Source organism: Arvicanthis niloticus, chromosome 11 (genome assembly GCF_011762505.2).
Source record: "Arvicanthis niloticus isolate mArvNil1 chromosome 11, mArvNil1.pat.X, whole genome shotgun sequence".
NCBI classification, from domain to species: Eukaryota; Metazoa; Chordata; class Mammalia; order Rodentia; family Muridae; genus Arvicanthis; species Arvicanthis niloticus.
Window position 1 is genome coordinate 64,467,637 of NC_047668.1, and position 20,861 is coordinate 64,488,497.

General features: G+C 39.4%; 1 protein-coding gene across 3 annotated transcripts in view; it reads right to left on the reverse strand.

The window, feature by feature from the left end:
- Prkd3 (protein kinase D3) overlaps positions 1 to 20,861 on the reverse strand; it is a 73,409-nt gene that overhangs the window by 2,847 nt on the left and 49,701 nt on the right. For 2 of the 3 annotated variants that reach the window (XM_034513805.2, XM_076942299.1), the window contains 9 exons: positions 19,527 to 19,604; positions 17,891 to 18,167; positions 14,517 to 14,569; positions 11,986 to 12,058; positions 9,874 to 9,980; positions 5,855 to 6,016; positions 5,215 to 5,313; positions 3,158 to 3,425; positions 306 to 391 (listed from right to left, as the gene is read on the reverse strand). In XM_034513805.2, the coding sequence (XP_034369696.1) occupies positions 306 to 391; positions 3,158 to 3,425; positions 5,215 to 5,313; positions 5,855 to 6,016; positions 9,874 to 9,980; positions 11,986 to 12,058; positions 14,517 to 14,569; positions 17,891 to 18,167; positions 19,527 to 19,604 (1,203 nt within the window). Of the gene's footprint in view, positions 1 to 305; positions 392 to 3,157; positions 3,426 to 4,650; positions 4,819 to 5,214; positions 5,314 to 5,854; positions 6,017 to 9,873; positions 9,981 to 11,985; positions 12,059 to 14,516; positions 14,570 to 17,890; positions 18,168 to 19,526; positions 19,605 to 20,861 lie in introns of those variants that run through there. The other variant, XR_013113315.1, reaches the window with a different exon arrangement.

The following is a 20,861-nucleotide window of genomic DNA, read 5'->3' on the forward strand; positions in this document are numbered from 1 at the left end:
GACTTTTAGTGGACATTTTAAAGTAAAATATACTGAACAGTATACTATGTTAACTTTTAAAAATACACAAATAGCTAAGTAGTTATGAAAAGCTAATGAATTCATTGTTTCTGTTCCTGGGTGTTTAACTGCCTATCGACACTGACGTGAGTGACAGGCAGTCCTTGTCCAGAAGCCCATGCCATAGCATGATAATGACTACTGAGGGCCTAGATTATCCCAAGTCAGGTGCTCAACTTGCTGCTCCTAGAGTGGTTTCATCAGCAAAGACAAACGAGAGTAGGATGCAGGTACTTTTTTTTTACCTGTAGCCAAGGATGACTAAGAGATTTGTCAACACTGTAACGTTTTCTCATCTTCACTTGAAGCAAGTTGTTTATCAAATCAATTGCTAGATGAAAAGCAAAATTATATATATGAGTTTTGGGGAACTGAACCCAAACCTGTGATTCTGACAGCAGGAGAGCAGATTGACTCATGTAAAGGTGGCATGGAGAAAATCTGCTTCTCGGGTATACAGAACTGAACACACAGAAGTGACCCATAAATGCTTCCTGTAGTAAGTATGAGTGCTAACCTTTTGTTACTAAGGTGGCAGTCAGTGCGGTTACACACATTACACTGAAGCCAGCTAGCCAGGCTGATGTGTGCTACACCACAGTGTGACATGGTCTGTTGCTAACCTATGCTGTATCTATGTCCTCATCTACACAATGAAACTGTTGGGAAGATGAGACCAGCTTAATATAAAAGCTTAGCCTGTGCTCAGCACACAGGTGCTAAGTATTCATTACTATTAATTGAGGATGAACAAAATAGACTGGTTCCAGGTAGGTTTTCCTCTTGCAATGATATCACAATGCTCTCCCCTGACATGGTGTGAAAAGTGGCAGAAGTCACCCATCTACAGATATCCTCAGAATGAAGTGGAGACAGCAGCAAAAGGTCACACAGTTGGTTTTAGCAAACAGGCTAGGGGTGATTTGGTACTTACACTGACATTAGCACATTCTACTCGGTTATTTGGAGAAAATGAAATACTGCCAAACCAAGACAACCACAAAACTGTATACTGCTCACAGACTGTAAATGAAAGCCTTATCTCAATGTGCAAAGACTTTCTGTAAGTTTTCTATTAACTTCTGAGTTTCAAATTCTTCAAATCCTTATCTATTCTGTCACCAGTGTTCAGTCTGATCACTTTCAGAACTGTTTTCATCCCACTTGCTGAGTCAGAATCTAGGACATGGCCAAGTGAATGACAGGAGAGGTGTATGGACCACACTGCCTTTAAAGCTCCGACTGAGTGTGAACATCGAAACCTTCTAGTGGACCCCAAAGTGAACCTGGCAGGTTGCTGGCTTTTCTGTAGTTCCTGACCCTCTTTCCAGTTTAGTGGAGTATTTATCAAACTGTCATCTGGCCCAGTACACATGGAAAGATAGAAAAGACCTATTTATTCCAAGGGCTACTACACCCAGTGGAGATAGTCGTCAGCACTACATTTACGACATGGGAGAACTGTTTACTGAGGAGGGCATTCTCCATCAGTAATTAAAGAGGACCAACTTCACTCCTTTTCCCTGTCTTTTCTCCCACCCCTCCCCTGAGAACAGATCTTGTATAAAGCTGGGATTACTAGTGTATGCTAACAGCCCTGGCTCATTCTTGACATGTACAGAAGGAGGCATTACAAACAAAAGCCTTCTCTAGTCATCAAGACTATAGCAGAAAGCTTCCTGGTAAGAGATCAGGACTGAAAAAAATGAAGTGCAGATAAAAACCTCATTCTAGGTATAAAGTGCATAAATTATTGAAGGAGTTTACAACTCTGTTCTGATGACTGGAATAATTAGTAAGGAAACACATCTTTAAGACAAAATGCTCAAGTGTTAGCATAAGAGACAAAACAGTTTAAAAGTAGAGTACTTGGCCTTGCACAGTGGCACACACAGTTAATCCCAGCACTTGAGAGGCAGTGGCAAACAGATCTTTGTGAGTTCAAGGCCATTCTGGTCTACACGGTGAGTTCTAGGTCGGTCAGGGCTACAAAGTGAGAATCTGTCTCAAAAATAAAAATTAATAATAATAAGAAACTAAATACAAGAGAGTGCCCAAAGACCGGTGCTAACTCAGGGAGTGCCCAAAGACCAGTGCTAACTCAGGGAGATGAAGAGACAGAATGATTTTCCCCCCTAATCCTAAGAGCCTTTTATTTAATTAAGTAGCAATGACTTTTTTTTTTCGGGGTTGTTTATATGTAGCCATGTGTAAAAAATATGTTTAAATCTGTTTTTTCTTCCCTTCCCTTAGTTCCCATCAATAATGACTCTGAGACTAATTAGCTATTATTAAACGCCTAAGCCATAAGCGCTGGCTCATTCCCTGACTGGCTCCTGATTTATGTAACTCATTTAAACCATTCAGTATCAGCTCTGGCCTGTCTCCCTTAGCATCTCCTGAGAATCTCCTGCTGGTTTACCTCCATCTTCTTGGTCTATTTCCTGTTTTGTCTCTCTCAGCTCCACCCACATCTCTCTTTTATCTCTTACTATTTCCCAGAATCCCCTCTCCTCCTGCCAGTGCCCCAGCTCCGTTTTCCTGCCTCAGCTCATTGGCCATTGGCTTTTTTATTGACAGGTAATGTTTATAAGAGATTCTCTCTACATTTCCCCCTTAGTCTAATGAAAGTTTCTTTTTATATATTAATAAACTATATACAGTATTAACAGTTTTGTAAAATATCAGGTAAGAATTACATCCACAATGTCTAGTCCACTTATATTTGGAAATTTTGGAGAAAGTACTCTATTATTTATACTATCTTCGTGAGTCAAGAGTTCTGTACTTAAATCCTTTTCTATTTAACTTGAGTAGACCTTAAAACATTTTCCTAAATCCTAACAATTTAAGCTTAATTGTGAGATTATCTAGTTTTCAACCCCATTAGAGATCTGCGAAGGAATAAATATTGCTTGACTATGCAGGAAGTGCAAAGCAAGCAGCTTCCAAAAAACTATTGAAACTTAGAAGTTTCTGGCTGCCCTGACAGCCACCCACAAATCGTCTCTATAACATTGGAGCATCATCTGAGACAGAATGATTTTGATCACAAAGATTTCAGACTAAAGGTGAAAACCTGAAAATTCTCTTTTACCTTCACTGGAGATTTCTCGCCATGGATTTGGTGGGTACATAAATGCAGCATTCTGGATCTGGTCATTTATATCTTCATCTTCATTGAATGGGAATGTGCCACTGAGGCTCACATAGACGATGACTCCTACAGACCACATGTCTAGAGAACGGTTGTAGCCTTTGCTCCTGAGGACCTCAGGGGCTAAGTAGGCTGGAGTCCCCACCACTGACCTCCGGAACGACTTCTCACCAATGATGCGGGCAAACCCAAAGTCACACAGCTTCACCTGGAAATTGAATATGTAAAAGCTCATTAATTAATGTATCAATACCCGTCCCTAGATATGCTTAGTGCACTTAGCCAAAGGTGCTGACAGTACGCAAACAGCTGCAGACAGGCACACGAAATGCCATTTTCCCAGAGGCAGACAGATACATTGTAGCTCTGTGATACTACAGCAGTATGAAGAGCTATCCTAGTGCTTATCTTAAAAACAACTGTACTCTATCGTAAACTGGCTGCCAGAGTCCTGGAACAAGGATTCAGTTTTGTTGTTCTGATGAAATGGATGGAGGATGCTGATCTTCAGTTACTTTCTCCTTGTGATGGCTATTCCTGGTTGTCAACTTGACTACATCTGGAATAAACTACAATCCAGAAATGGAGTGCACACCTATGATACAGATCTTGAGGCTGGAAGACACAGGCTTCTGACCTGGATATCTTGAGGCATAGTGGCTATGAAAAACTTAGGCCCAGGCAAGTTTGTACATGCCTTTAATCCCAGGAGACTGAGACAAGCAGATCTCTGAGTTCAAGGTCAGCCTGGGACAAAGCAAATCCCAAATCCAGGTGTGGTGGTACACACCTTTAATCTTGGGCCACACCTTCTGTTGGAGGCTTACATAGGGACACTGGAAGAAGGAAAACTCACTCTTTGCCTGCTTGCACTTACTTGCCAGAACATTTGTTGGAACCTACATCTTCAGGATTCCAGCTTATATAGAAAACCAGGTGAAACAACTAGCCTTGTGGGACTGAGAAACTATTAGATTCTTGGTCCCATTCCCATTCCCAGCTGCCTTTTTGGGTTAGTTGGATGCAGACCATGTAAATCATTACAATAAATTCCTTTTAAATATAGAGACATTTCATAAGTTCTGTGACTCTAGAGAGCCCTGAGCAATATACCCCTTTTCTATTTTCTGAAAACTTGTTTTTCTGTTTTGAATCCTCAGTGTCTAGACATATAGAAGTATTCAAATGTTTTGCTACAGTATTTCGAAGCATCCTTCATTTTGCTGAATCTTAGAGTGTCTGTTGACACATCAGCAGGTACGTAAACAAGACTCATAGATGACAAGAACAGTAGAGAACCTCTGAGCTGTAAGTGCTTTTCATGCGGACAGGCTACTCCAGTTGGTATAGAGTCGAATAAGGTTACATGTGAATGGGACCACAACCACGTTCTCTGGATGTATGATGGGCTTACCAAAGCTCAGAACACTTACCTTGTTCCATCATTTTAGATTATGTTCTAGTTATTAGTGATTCCGGCTATGTACAACAGGCAAATGCTAAGCACTTCCCAGAGGCAATGCTCTGACTGGCAAAGTGACTTAGGAACTGTACACTTGGAGAGGGATTTGGTGTCTACACAGCCACAGCGCAAACAACTGCTGCAGAACAGAGTTGGAAGCATACTCAAATATGTATCACATGATATATGTCGTATAAATAAAATTTACTGAGACATAACTGAATTTGGTGACTCCTCTATTCAGATATTTGAAGAGCTTAAATAAATGCATGGTTGTCTCACATATATCATTAGGAATTCCCCCCACCCCCCAAGAAACCCCAAAGCTTGTTTCTCTCAAGAAACCTATTTAAGTCTGATAAAGTGTTAATAAATTCCAGCAATATAATAATAAATTCTGGATTTAAATGATTTAGCTGCTGACTCAAACTAGCAGTGAGAGACTACAATGGTGTGTACACAGAGCTCTATTTTATATCAGGAGGAACTTTTGTAAATGTTGTTAATTCTTAATCAGGGTCTGATAATGTCTCACCTGAGGAAACGGCTCTGCAGATGCAAGCAGCACGTTTTCGGGCTTTAAATCACAGTGTACAATATTCTTAAAATGTAGATTCCTCAAGGCAACAAGTATCTGTTAGGGAAAAGGTTTTGAGGAGCAACTGAGAGCAAAGTAAGATGACAAACAGGTATGAAAACACTACCCTGAACCCCCTGACTTTACATGCTAACCTACGACCTGGAGAGAAGATGCATGGCACAGAGGGTGTGGGTATCAGTTGTCCCCGCAGAGGACCAACTTCAGTCCCCAGTACCCACAAGACAGTTCCCAATTGTTTGAACTCCTCTTCCTCTGACCTCTTCTGACCTCCACAGACACCACACACATACATACATGCAGGCAAAACACTCATACACATAAAATAAACATAGAATTTAAAAGTGATCCTATTCCTGCAAAGTGCATTTTTTAATGCCTAGAAAATCAGCCAAACATCAATGTGACTTCTTGAAATGTATAATAATTTCAAACTCCAGTATATTTAATCAAGATGTAGCTAGAAGTATTATTGTTTCACTTTTAGTAGGGCTACCAATCCTTAGTTTCCCAGTATATAAGAATGGTGCTGTTGACTTCTCTTGGGTTCACTGGTTTCAAGGTAGAGTTAAAATACCTGTGTGACCATGAATTTCGTAATCCGTTCTGGAAGTCGACTTTTTTCACTGGACAGAATCATTTCTAACATATCTCCATGAAGCTTTTCCATCACTACGAAGACTCGTTCTGGGGTTTCAAACATACATTCCAGATTTACAATCCCAGGATGGTGCAGATTCTGAAGAGAAGTGGAAGGGTATTTGGATGATCAACTTCAGTAGGAAACTAGTCTTACCATGAAACCACCTAAAAGACTACAATGATTATATGAAGACACAGAATGAAAAGAAAAATAGTTCACTCTTACCCCTCCTCAAAGCTTCCTTTTGCATTAGATGGAGACCATTAACAGAAAGGCACAGCTGGTCCAAACGCAGAGATCAACTGACCATGGGGTCCTCAACACCAACTGACACACCTACACCACAACCCCTATACTGAAGGCTCAAAACATTGTGGAAGAGCCAGAAGAACAGAAGCCTGTTGCAAGATAGTGTCTGTATGTGACAGGGAAACTGAACCCATGAAATTCAATAGTATGGTTGCCTAAGCAAGAGCTGGAAAATGACACCACCAGGTAACATGCCAACACGGATGGGGGAAATCTCAGAAGGCTTACCCTTACATGAAGAGCTACAGGCAATTAATGGCTGCTGAGTGAGGGAGCCAGTCTGCTCTACGGATGAGCCCCTGATTGCTGCAATCCCAAGCAGTGGGCCCTGAACACACATGAGTAATACTAAATGAAATCAGCAGGCCGTAATCACAAATTTCCATGTATATATGCAATAATAATTAATAAAAAGTTTAGAATGTAAACTAAAAGCATATAAAATAAAAACTACAACAAGCATCACAGATAATTTTTCCAATTAGGTACTGGAAAAAAGATTCACGGAAGGGAGAGACTTTCACATCTTCTGTTATGTCTTCTTTGCAAGATGTTCTGTACTTTAGCTTAGGCTGGCTACATTACTTTTACATACCTTGTCCTAAACACAGAACTGACCCCTGGATCGAGCTTGAGAGAGCATACAAGTAGAATGGCAGCAGGAATATAAACATAGTAAGGTGTCATGGTTTGAAGATGCTTGGTCCATGGAGTGGCACTATTTGGACGTGTGGCCTTGTTGGAGTAAGTGTGTCACTGTGGGTGTGAGCTTTTAGACCCTCATCCTAGCTGCCTGGGTCAATATTCTGCTAGCAGCCTTCAGATGAAGATACAGAACTCTCAGCTCCTCCTACAGCATGAATGCCTGGATGATACTATGTTCCTGCCTTGATGATAATGGATTGAACCTCTGAACCTGTGAGCCAACCTCAATTAAATGTTGTCTTTACAAGAGTTGCTTTGGTCATGGTTCCACAGCAGTAAAACCCTAACTAAGACATAAGGTTACCTTCAATCAATGTGGAAGGCCTATCTGGAAGGCTCACTGACTAAATCCTATGATTTCAGTAAATAAGGTATGATGTGGCAATTTTGTTTTAAGTATTTGTGATACAAATTCACACTACATCTCACATTCAGAGCATGTTAAAGTTCATCTTTAAACTATTTACACATATAGATTTTGCTGAGTTTATATACTGTTGACATAACCATATACTGTTGGGATAACCAAAGTCACAATTTTAGACACATACACACATGAACTCTCTCCCCCAAATACATAAGTTTTTATGAAAGCACTGTATCTAGAGACAACCTAAGACATCTAATTGTATACTAATACAAACAAGCAGAATTCACTGTGTGCATTAGCTGAAAATTCCTAAGTTAAATATTCTCTCCAGGGCTGTTTGTGATCAAAGCCACAGAGAAATCAATACTTAGATGAAGAGCTTTATGTTTACTGTTTTATGTATTAGTTGGACAGCAAGATTTCAAAATTAAATATGAAAAACACCAACAACACACTCTTATACAGAGCCTATGTAAATGATATTAATATTCTACCTCAAGTTAACTTTGTTGGAAGCAGGTTTGATATGAGTGTAGGGACTGACTGATCAGGACTTTTATATCATTCCTCTGAAAACATGAAGTAACTGTTACTTACTAGCAATAATAATGTAAGAAATGTGTCACTGACATTTGTTAAACACTGCTTTCCTTCAAAGAAGTGTAGGTGCAGTAGGCTACATTACTCTCACGCATAAGCTGGTGAAGGCCTGAGAACATTATTACATGCATATTTTTAAATAGCATGCAAAAGCCACACAATAAACTGTTGGAGGATATTTGATCACACTATGAACCCTGAGATTGTGTTTTTACTGGAAACCCCTTTTTCTAGTTGTGGTGGGGCTCAACCCTTAGTATACACCTTTAATTTCTGGCTGGAATACAGACAGCCCCTTAAGTACACACCTTTAATCCTAAACAATGAAGGTAAAGTTAGTTTGTAGAAGGAGGCACCCATGTATGAAAATGACATCTAATTGAGTGGCAGACAAAGTGGCGAATCAGAGAAAGATTTGACAGAATGGCATATGCCCAACTCTTATGAGAACAGAGAAAACAAAATACTTCAAAGAGAGCAGTGCAGAGAAAAAGGAAAGAGGCAATTTTACCAGGAGAGTTTCACAGAGATAGACTGAAGAGAGAACAAGATAGACACAGGCAAAGATAGAATTGAGCCAGAGAGCCAGGCAGTGGTGGTGCACGCCTTTAATCCCAGCACTGAGCACTTGGGAGGCAGAGGCAGGCGGAGGCCAGCCTGGTCTACAGAGTGAGTTCCAGGACAGCCAGGGCTACACAGAGAAGCCCTGTCTAGAAAAACAAAACAAAACAAAACAAAAAACCCCCCAAAAACAAACAAACAGACAAACAAAAAACCCCCCAAAAACCAAAAAAAAAGAAAAAAAAAAAAAACCCAAAACACCCCCCCCCCCAAAAAAAAGAATTGAGCTAGAGAATGAGAAAGAGTCAGAAGTTTAGAACAGATTGTTAGAGTTAGTTTGAGGCCAAACAGCAAATCATTCAGGAGAGTCCAAGAGAGAGAGAGAGTCAGACTGAATCAGTCAGCTTGGAGAGGAGTCTGAGCTAGAACAGCTGAGTTGAATAAGACAGAATTCAGAAAGAACTAGAAAGAGTGGGCTGATTCAGCAGCAAGTGTTAAGAGACTGGAAACATTCTAGGCCTACATACAATTGTATAGAGACTAGAAGTTTCTAGGACTAGGTCTAGGTTAGCAGACAGAGGTAATAAGCCTTCAAGATGACAACTGCATACAGAATAAAAAAAAATTACAATGAATTGATGGGTATTTGCAATGTTATTTCTTACAATATCCAGAAGATACAACAATCAAGCTAAGTTTTTATATTCTAGACAACTCCCAAAGAAGATAAAAATATTAGGTCAAAAGAAAAATACAAGTACTTTATTTTATGTGATTTACCTTTTGCTAACATATCTTTAGAATATGCTTTAATAAGTTCAGCATGGTGGTGTGCATCTGTAACCAAGCACTCAGGAGATTTAAAGCCAGAGGACCACCATGAGCATGAGACTTATCTTGGGCTACATAGCAGCCCTTAGCTTCAGTAAAACCAAAACAAAACTAAACACCACCAAATTTTTAATGAAGTAATGCAGTACAGAGACCTTGAGTTAATAGAACAACATATTACTGCTAAAAGGCACACTTTGTTTTAATCAGTGTTTATTTTTAGGGTAACTACCATATTTATATCATATCAGAAAATCTGAAGAATAAAATAATGACATGATAAAAATACAGAAGAAGTATCAGTATCCCTAAAGGAATTAAAACTGAATTTCCCTTTACCACTTTTAGAGATTTCCAGGGGAAAAAAAAGATTCTAACCAAACTATCACTACAAAATAAAATCATAGCAGCCCCCTTAAACTTTTATACATTATAATCTTAATATTAAAAAAGACTTACAGTTTAGTATTCAAAAGATACAAACTCCCAAAACTATTCTTGTTTGCATCATCTAAAATATTCATTCAAAGTCTCACAAATCAAAATTCAAGCCTAGGTAAGCCATGTTAAATTTTACCTGTAAAATAGCCACTTCATTCCGGAGCTGACTTTCTTGCTTTGTGGGGAATCTCATCTTATCAATTACTTTAATAGCCACATCCCTTCCAGTCTTTCTGTGTTTTCCTGTCAAGAACAGAAAAGAATCAGCTGGCAGCTCACATATAACAGAAAAACTGCACTGGGGAGTTGTCCACAGACTGAAAGTTTATGTATTTATCTTGCATTTTTCTTGTGCTCAAGTTCTTTTCCACACTCAAGAACTATGATGCTCTCCTCTATAGCATTGCCTGTAATAAAGGCAATTTCATGACCTGAAATGGCATAATACCTACATGAGCCTGCTTGCTGAGAAGTAACAGACCATGGTAAGTAAATAAGTGACAGTTTTTAACTGCCCTGACCAAGTCTTTGGAGACTGTCAAGATGGAAATAATATATTAATAAATTTTATTCTAGGTTCACTAAGTCAGCAGAGTGATTAACTATAGCAAACCCTCAAACTCCAGACCTTTATGTTCTAGGTATAAAATAAGTCTATCTTATCTAGGTATGAAATAAGTATCTCATTCATTAATTAAAACAAACTAGTTACTTTGTATTTATTAAGTGAGGTAACTGTTCAAGAGGTGAAAACAGCAGGTGCATTCCTTAGCTCCATGTAACATCCATGGGACTTGTTCCCTATCAGTTTACTAATTTGAAAATTACATCTGTTTCAAGGACACAGCCCTAAAATTCTGACTACTTTAAAAGACTAGACAAACAGGGCATTTTTGGTAAGATGCCACCAGTACTTCAGACCAATTACTATTCCCTCAGTGAGGTCTTCCAGGGATCTCACTAGCGTAAAACCAACACATTTTCTGGGTGAGACATAATTTCAAGCAGATACTTGGAATACAAGGAAAACAGACATCCCTAAGGCTACCCTTAAAGTTCAGCAGGAAGATGAGAGAAACCCAGCATTACAGGTACTCTGGCAGGAGGATGCCCATCATATGGCAGGGGCACAGAAGAAGCACAATGCAGTTACTTAGCTGAGCAGTGGGATGGTAAGAAGACACATTAGAGCAGTGGTTCTCAACCTGTGGGCACCATTTCTTAGGGGTGGTGACCCTTTCTTAGGGGGTCACCTAAGGCCATCTGCATATCATATACTTACATTATGATTCATAACAGCAAAATTACAGTTATGAAGAATCAACAAAAGCAATAATTTTACGGTTAGGCTCACCATACATGAGGAATTGTATTAAGGGGTCACAGTATTAGGAAGTTTGAAAACTACTGCAGTAGAGGAAGTCCTTCAGATGAGGCTGGAAACAAACACATGTTAACTAAAGGAACAAAGGATGGAGAAAGGTAAAATATGGAGGCATGCAAGCATGACTGAAAGAAATAAAAGATGAACTGTAATTAGAATGGAGGTTACACAAGCAGATATTGTAACAGCCTGCATACTCTAAAAACAATGGACATGAACCAGACAACGGGCTTCTGAATGTACTAATACTAACATCCGATGGTGATTTTCTGAAAGGTTCACTCCAAGAGTAGTGTGAAAGAAGGGGAAGACTGAAGGAGGAAGCAAGGTATGCCAAGGGTTTCAAATCTGTCTCGGATCCAAGCTTTTCTTTCATGGGCACGTTAGTTTAAATTATTTCCAGTAGGTCTATGAGCAGTGCAATTCCGTTTACTACCTTCAGTAAGCAGATGTCAAGATTTTGAGACACATAGATGCTAAATGGTTTTCTCAGAATTCTCAAGCACAGGACAAAGTGAGAGTTAAGTTCTTCAGACCTGAGAATATGAAAGTCAACAGAAGATGACTGCTGACTGTGCACTGGAAACTAGCAGGGAACACACTTCAGCGAACAGTGCACACAACCCGACAGACACATCTTTACATATAAGCTGCAAGAGGAGACTAATTTCCTGATTCTGTCACTCTCAGTTTTGATACTGAGATGAAGAGAGACTTGGTTTTAGGGAAAAGGACTTGGTTGAGAGAATGTAAACCAGCCGTTGAGAAAAGGGCACTTAACAGAACTGTGAGCTCAAAGAATGGCAGCTGTCTTCAAATGTCACAAGTTATAAAACATGTACATAACAGGCTGTAATTGCTTACCTCCATAAACAATGCCAAATTGGCCAGAACCAAGCACCTCGTCTGCAAAGATCTGGTAAACGCTGCTGATGTCCTAGAGAAAGCAAGCAAGCACAGTGTTTTCCATGAAGCACATCAATGTCTCTGACTCAAACACTTAAGTTTCAACTTCATATTAGAGGTAACAAAATTTATGAAGCACAAAATATTTTATGAAGCATAGGCTTTTTGAATTTTAGAGAAAGTTAGCCTGGTCCTATACTATGATTCAATATGCAAATATAGCTTATTCTTAGACCCTTAGGATCTGGGTGTGGTGACACATGCTATTAATCCTAGCATTCCTCCCAGGCATAGGCAGGCATATCTGTGAGTTCAAGACCAGTCTGGTCTACACAGTAAAGCCTGTCTCAAAATAAAATCAAACCAACAAAATAAAAACCTTTCAGGGGAAAAAAGATTCTTTGAACTGAAAATAAATGTCATCTTTAGTACTGACCTATAAAAATTAAGAACAAAGTTTAACCAGAGACTGCAATCTTTGACTTAAAAAATAAAAACAAAACAAAACAACAACAAAATACTTAGGCTAAGGTGATAGCTTAGGCTCAGCTGGTAAAGTGCTTGCTGTGCAAGGCCCTTAGCTTGGTTCCAGAACCTGGTCTAAAGAGATGTGCGTGGTGCTGCGTGCTTCTAATTCCAATGCAGGGAGGTGAGATACGCTGATCCTTAGAGGTTGCTGGTCAACCAGCCTGCCTAGTCAGTGAGCACCAAGCTAGTGAGAGACAACATGTATGCACGTATACACACACGGACACACGCACACACACTCCACACAGGGCGGAAGTGCTCAACAGGAACTATGTCTGAGGTTTCCCTCTCAAAATACATATGGTATTAGAGCCACATCCAAAATAAACACCTAGATTCACCCTGGGGTTGAGCTGACTCTGAAAGACTGGTGAGATGTGTGTGGAATCCTAACATAAATCACTCACTGTCCATCCCTCTCCCTCACCCCCTTTTTTGGTTACTACTTGCTGCTCTCAGAACGTTCAAACACTAACATCCAGTGTGTAGTTCAAGAATTGCATTATGGGTATGACTGGTAAAAGATGAATATAAGCCCATTTAGCAGATCCAAAGCTTCAGCCTTGAAACAAAGATCCATGCCTGTGTGTATACACATGTCACATTGTAATAAAGACTTTAAAGTCTGTAGGAGTCATTTGTATATGCTTATCAACATCAATCAAATATTAAGTGACAAATTTTGGTTCTAATCAAATTAAACATGGGCCTTTCAAGATAAATGAGGCCAAACTAAGTCTTTTTTCTCTTTAGCCTTGGATGCATGTATCTTTAGGATCCTGTGGGACCAGTCCGTTGTTTTCCCTCATGTTCTTGGGATTCTCCTTACGTTCCTTAATGTGGGATTTATTTTAGCTATCACGAGGACATGAAACAGGGATCATATCTTTGATGCTTGCTATTTCTATTTCTAACTGACTAGAAATTCATTCTCTACTTCAATCTTAGAAAGCCTCAAACTTATGTTATGAAACTATAATAGCTTCAAACTCAAGGTCAAAGAGTTATTTTTATTAGAGAACATTTAAACATCTAGCATTTGTTTGCTCTTTCAATACAATGCAAAAGGTGGCAAAGTACGGCCCTGGCTCTTTCTCTATGATTCTTGATTCGTGGTTAAGTTTTTAAAATGACTGGACAAATCAAAATAATATCTGTGATATATGAATCTTCTATGAGATTCAAATTTCAGTGGCCACAAATTCATTACAACAGTCATGATCATTCCTGCTACAGTGGCAAAACTGGCCAGACTCTACCACGTAACCGTTTAATATTCGGTCCTTTACAGCAAAAGGTTGCCCCACTACTACAAAAGGTATGTGCTGAGGCACAGCCATCCAACTTAATCTACTCACTCCATTTCCTGTGTCCTTCCATGTGAAAAAAAAAATCCTATTTTATGATTATAACACAAGACAGAACAAAAACTTACCCAAGCTTCTGCCCTGAAGTGGAATCGCTTAAGGACAGCGTCACTACATTTAGGTTAGTAGCTGAGCTTAGCAAATGGTTGGTGCTTGGGTGTCAGGGATGTGGGAGTCAATCTTGTGAAGGACAAAGGGATGGAGAAAGAGGTACCACAGGCTCCCACAGCTCCTCGAAGAGTCCCAATCTGCCATACACTGCCTTAGATCTAAGATGGCTCCCAGAACACCAGGAAGACAGCCAAAAGGCACAGAGGTCAGGGCGCTGAGGATTTAGGGGCTTGGCTCAAACACTGTATATAAGCTTGTGCGCTGCACAATAAACTCAGATCTGCACCCTGATGCTGCTCTCCAGAGTCTGAGTCCTGGGATTCGGGGTTTGGGATTCGTCATGTGACTCCATGGCCTTCTACATTCTATCCTTGGTCCTGTTCCCATACTTGGGGACAGAGACTTAATCCTGATAAGATTTTCACATTAATTCTTTTATTTTAATTATCCAGTCTGCACGTATGAGATATAATTATTACTTACTACATTCTCCTGAATCTGACAGTTAGATACGGAGATACTGGTAGCCAGATCTTCTGTAAAATGTAAGAATGAAATATGAGAAAAACACAAAACGGTTAGTATATGACTTAATATTATTTACTGAAAATCCATAGCTCATCAAACTTAAAGATATATCAGTATAGATAATATATGCATTAAAATGTTATATATAATACTAACCTATCAACAAGAAACTGAGTAAATAAAATGAAACATCTACACAAATAATACTCTAAATATTTAATAAACAACATAGATCTGTGACATGATGTCCTATTAAGAGGTCAGTGTTAGAGCATCTGCCTATTATGTGTGAAGTGTGAGGTCCAGGATTCAATTACCAGCACTGGCAGGAACAAAAGAGGATAAAACAAGTTGTAGTGTAGCAGTGTTTGACTTAAAACTAAAACTGTTATTTCTGGAGACTGAGTGATGTAGGCTGGGCAGTGAGGACCGTAATATTCATATCTTTATACCGCTTATATTGTTTTAAAACAGAATAAAAGCATGCATGCACCAGGAGAGATGGTTCAGTGGTTAAGAACAGTGGCCGTTCTTTCAGAGGACCTAGTTTCTTGAGGACAGACACAGGAATGAGATGGGATGGACCCTTCATGTATCCTGAGGACTGCCTCAAGTCAGATGATATATTTCTTTGGTTTTTTTTTTTTAAGATTTATTTATGTTATGTATGTGAGTACACTGTAGCTGTCTTCAGACACACCAGAAGAGGGTATCAGATCCCATTACAGGTGGTTGTGAGCCACCATGTGTTGCTGGGAATTGAACTCAGGACCTCTGTAAGAGCAGTCAGTGCTCTTAACCACTGAGCCATCTCTCCAGCCCCAGATGACATTATTTCTACAAAGTTTTGATGAGTTACTGTGGTAAACAAAGAAAGTAATAAGAAAAAGGGAAACATGGAGACAAGCAAAAGAACAGCTATTAAAGACCAAACACCTTTAAGACAACCCAGAGAAACAAAACATGAGGTTTCCTTCACAACTCTGCATATTAAAACACAAGACAGCACTAATATAAGCAAGTTCTTCATCATAAATAAGTACCACAGGTTGGGGAACGGCTTAGTGTGCGAAAGCATCTGGATCCGAGTTTAGTCCCCAGCACCTATTTTAAAAGGCCAAGTATGGCCTATGCAGCTTTGTATGGTGCAGAAAGGAGAAGGATTACGGGAGCTTGCTGGCTTGTCAGTCTAGCCAAAGGCTAGCTCCTGTTTCAGTGCTCTCAAGGGAATGAGCAAAGAATAATAGAAAAGGACCTGATATTGTCTTCTGGTCTTCATAGATGCACACAGGTACATATACACGCACAAATGTACCCCCCCCACCCCAGCACACACACACACACACACACACACACACACACACACACACGAAACTCTATTTTAAAATATTAAGCCAATTCAAAACTATTTTAACTCATCCAAATCTTCTAATTTTTAGGGTTACAGTTTCACTATGTAACCCAGGCTGGCCTGGAACTCCCTATGAAGGCCATGTTGGCCTCAAACTCAAAGACACCACCTCCCTCTACCTCCTGGAGTTCTGCAATTAAGGAGCATATCAGCACACCCTGTAAGTAGTTTAAAATTCTAAGAGTGATCAAGGAAAGGCATACAGCAATTACTGTGTATGCCAATGGCTGAACGGTATGGTGGTTTGTTTCCTAGTTTCATTCTTTTCTTTTCTCTCAATGGTCTCCTCTTTCTGGATCTATCTAGTTTTAATTTCTCTCAGTTTCAGACAAAACAGGAATATCAGTTAAGTCTCGGGCATGCTGCAAAGTGCAGTATGTCTATTTATAATTCCTCCCACTTTGGATGCGGAATGCTAGAGTTCAAGATCACATAGCAGAGTGAGCGACAGAACTGTCATCTCCCCTCTTACTCTAGGACTCTGTCTTAGAGACTTTTAACTAAGCCTTTGGAAGGTAGGAATAAAATGTCTGCATGTATGTCTCTAATATCTTTGGGGAAAGCATTCTTAGTTTTGATTAAATATTAGTTCTGTCTTAACTACCCAGAATTTAAACACTGTTAATCATCCATCCACCCATCCTTCCTCAGGATGTACCAAAGGATGAACATGATTACAACCTTCACATTCTGATTATACTTGTCCCCCAAGGAAAGCAGCACTACCTCCTCTACCTTTCTACTTACCTCTGCCTATCCTACCCTCGACTGCAATAGAAATTCCAAATCAAGTTTTGTACTATGAAGCCTCTGCTCTTCCTGCCCATATCTCAGTTTCTACAGTAAAGCATTCCTTATTTTGTCCCTGTACTGAATTTGCTGCTACCTAATATTCATCTACCTCTAAAGAGCTTTTATTATTTCTCTTTTGGATTTTAGTTTTAGGCCTAACACAATGTATGAAACACTTGCATAAAATAATACAGAAAAACTGAGATAAACTGTATTTGGAAAGTAGCTGATATTTATTTCAATATAAATATATTTGTCAAATGATGATGATTATAATTCTCTGTGAACATAATTCTAATAAGGTTAAAAGTCTTATTAGACTCTAATGTGTTTTACTATTAAATAAACATTCATTCGATTTGGGTTTAAAGTTTTGTTGGTATAATAATATTTTTTAATATTCTCTCTCTCCTCCCCTCATCCCAGTTTTCCTGGGACAAGATCTCACTATGGCCCTGGCCGACAGTTACCATTCAGACCAGGCTGGCCCCTAACTCACAGATCTGTCTGCCTCTGCCTCTTCATTGCTGAGATTAGAGGCATGTACCATCATGGCCACTTCAGTATTTTTTAAATTTCTGTCTTGATTCATTTAAAAGTACCATCATTCTGATCTAACAGATTTTATGTGTATAATGTAAAGACAATACTTTGTTTATGTCAGCACCCCCCCCCCCAAAAAAAAAAACCCCGACTCCTAGACACTAAGCTGCTAAGCAGTGTAGCTAGCATTCTTCTTTGTCTTATAGGCTGACTCCGCTCAATGGTAACAATTCCATAGTTGCTACTATTATATAGTGGAAGAAAATACCTATCTCAGATCTGACAGCACGCTGGTAGATGCAGAGTTTAAATGTAAGGAGATGATGGTAGCTGTGAATATATACTGGAGCCATTAGATAGACAGACAGACACACACACACACTCATACTCACACTCACATATATGTGTATATGAATGATATTCAGCATAACTTTGTAAAGGTATTAACTAATGGTATTGGCTATTAAAGACAAAACTTAAAGCCTTAAAAATGTAAAATGGAAAGAACTGAAAAAGCACAGCCACACAAGAGTATCTACAAATGCCTGAAATAGAGCAAAGCCACCATGGCACTCCCACTTACTGTGGTCCTTTCCTTGACCCGGAGACGTGCAGACACTTGCTTGAGGAGTAACAGGCATGAGGGCCTGGCGAATTGCTTTTTCCCAGCCCTGCGCTACATCAAGTCCCACTCCAGTGGCAGCGAGAACAGGGTTATGAGAGCTGCCCCCATTGTTCTCACCAACAAAGTATACTACAGTATCAGTGATGATTTCAAAACAGTGTGGCGTACTGCCTTGTGAAATGCTGGGGAAATCCTGTGGCGAAGATACGCGGAGAATTTCTGAAAGTGGAATTTCCTGTAGTAAAAAAGTTGAACACTACTATGAATACATATTTATTTTTATTTTTAAATACACTAGAAGCAAAGATAAGCATTTTCAAGAACCAACACAGTATACAGCATATGGATTAGGTAGCCAAGTATTATGGTATGTTTGTCTTAAATGATTTGACTGTTCAGTAATGCTAGAGGCAGATCACAGAGTATTTGAGACTCAGGGCATGGGAGATGTGTAAACTGCTTGCAAGTCTGTGGACCTGTAAGATCCCTAGAGCTGGAGGGTAGCAGGCCGGGACAGATGGATCTCAGCTCAGTAGCCAGCTAGTCTATCCGGCTTATCCTAAAAAATAAGGTGGAGGGGCTAGAGAGAAGCTCAGCGGTTAAGAACACTTTACTTCTGTAGAGGACTTGGGCCCAGTTCCCAGCATCCATGTGGCAGCTCACAACTACCTGCAATTCTAATTCTAGGGGACCCAATACCCAATTCTTGAAACTATGGGCACCAGACATACACATACATTCAGGCAAAATACTCATATACACACAAAAACAAACAAACAAACAAACAAACAAATCCCCAAGCCTTATACTTCAAATAAAAAAAGGTGGACAATAATGAAGAAAGATATCTGGCATCTGCCTCTGGTCCTGCACAGGTGTAAGTGCATACACACACACACACACACGCGCGCACACACACACACACACACACACACACACACACACGCACCCTACACAATGAAATGCTATAGTAGATCTTTACAATGTTGGCAGAAAAGTATTCAGGAATCCAACACTTGTCTACTGTCAGTACCAGCTGCATCTCCAGTGACTGCTCTTCTGGAAGCAATACCCTTAAGCTGAGCAGGCACAAATAATGGCTCAGGGCTGGAGAGATGACATGGCAGTTAAGAGCACTGGCTGCTCTTCCAAAGGACCTGGGCTCAATTCCCAGCACCCACATGGCAGCTCTCAACTGTCTGTAATTCCAGTTCCAGGGGATCTGATACCTTCACACAGATATAAATGCAGATAAAACACCAATATAAATAAAATAAAATAAAATAAAATAAAATTGCTTAACCATTCCTTCTAGTCTATACATTGGCCTAAATTATTAATTATTTAATGTTTAGTCCAAGTAATAGGCCAAAACTAGACAATTACTTTTTTTGGTTTGTGTGATGTGTGTCTATGTAATGAAGTCGAGGGCAGTTGCTTCAACAAGGATTTAATGATGACCTCTATAAATATTATTAGGCATTCTTAATAAATATATTCACATAAAAATGAAATCAACCATATAAAACTTTACTGAAACCAGAAAATACAGTATCACAATATTTTAACATTTTATAAAATGCAAAATCCTTACCTTATAATATTTTGATCCAGATTCATTTTGAAACAATGTTAGACATTTGCTGTCAAGTCTCCAATAATGTCTCTTTCTCTATTAAAAACAGAAGTCAGAAAATGTGGTTCAAAAATGATTTCTTCCGAAATACCTGTACTTTTCCTTTACTATCTATTTTTCTATTTTGGGTAAGGTCAAGTAATGAGGTTTAAGATTTTCAAATATAAAAATGTATGAAATGTATCACTCCCACAATGACTTATATACCATTTTTTTACTCTTAACCAAGTGAGGTATGTTGTTAGGTTTTAGGAGGTCCTTTCATACAAATTTATATATGCATAAAGAAATATCTATACATCATTCACATGCATAGACTTACGTAATTTACTTCTATGCTAAATTTCTGGATGTTGTCAAAAAATAAATACAGAACTGCCCCCAAGCACAGACAGGCAAGGGGTTCTCAGGCCCCAACCATGCTTCTTCATCCAGTTCCCAGTACCTATAGGTAAGGGCTTTCTGGATGCAGAGCCCCAGATCCACACTTCAGTAGTTCCCCGAGCTTGGAGATGACAGGCCTGCACTGCACTGGAGCTAGATCAGGGTTGGTTTTTTTTTGTTGTTTTTTTGGTTTTTTTTTGGTCATGGACAGCCATATAATTGGTCAATGTGATGAGATTAAAAGATTCAGTGCTCAGTCCTAAATGGGACATCACCACCAGGGCTCAGGCAACATTACACAGGAGGCAGAAAGAGCCAGATGGGGAGGGCGCTGTGAAATGCCATCTTCAGGGAATGACAAAGTGTTGCAATCACATACTCATAAGTAGCTGTGGTTACCTGCATAAGATCAATATAAGATCAAGCCAGACAAAATACTGGCATAGGTGGAGTAGATGGTCTTTAGGACTCACTCCTTAGTGAGGGGTTGCTGAGGGAGAAACAACCTTTTTTTTTTCCCCCTATTTTTTTAAGGTGTGGCCACTGGTAGGTTTTCATCCTCCACTGGGTGGCCAAATACCCAGGTATTTATCGGTAGTACTCACTAGCTTAGTGACTATCACACACACATAGGAGACATGAAGCTGAAAGCTGATGTGTTAGGGGAACAGGAAAGAAATGGACTAGATATGGTATTTCACTGTATACATATACAAAATTCTCAAAAATATAGAAAAAAAGACTATACAAAGATATAAAAAGACTGTTTTGGTAGTGTTAAATAAGACAAGCTAATTTATAGTCTTATTCACTGGGGTGATATAGTCACAGGGAAAGCTATTTAGACAGGTGGTTCTCAACCTTCTTAATACTGTGACCCTTTACTACAGTTCCTCATGCTGTGGTGAC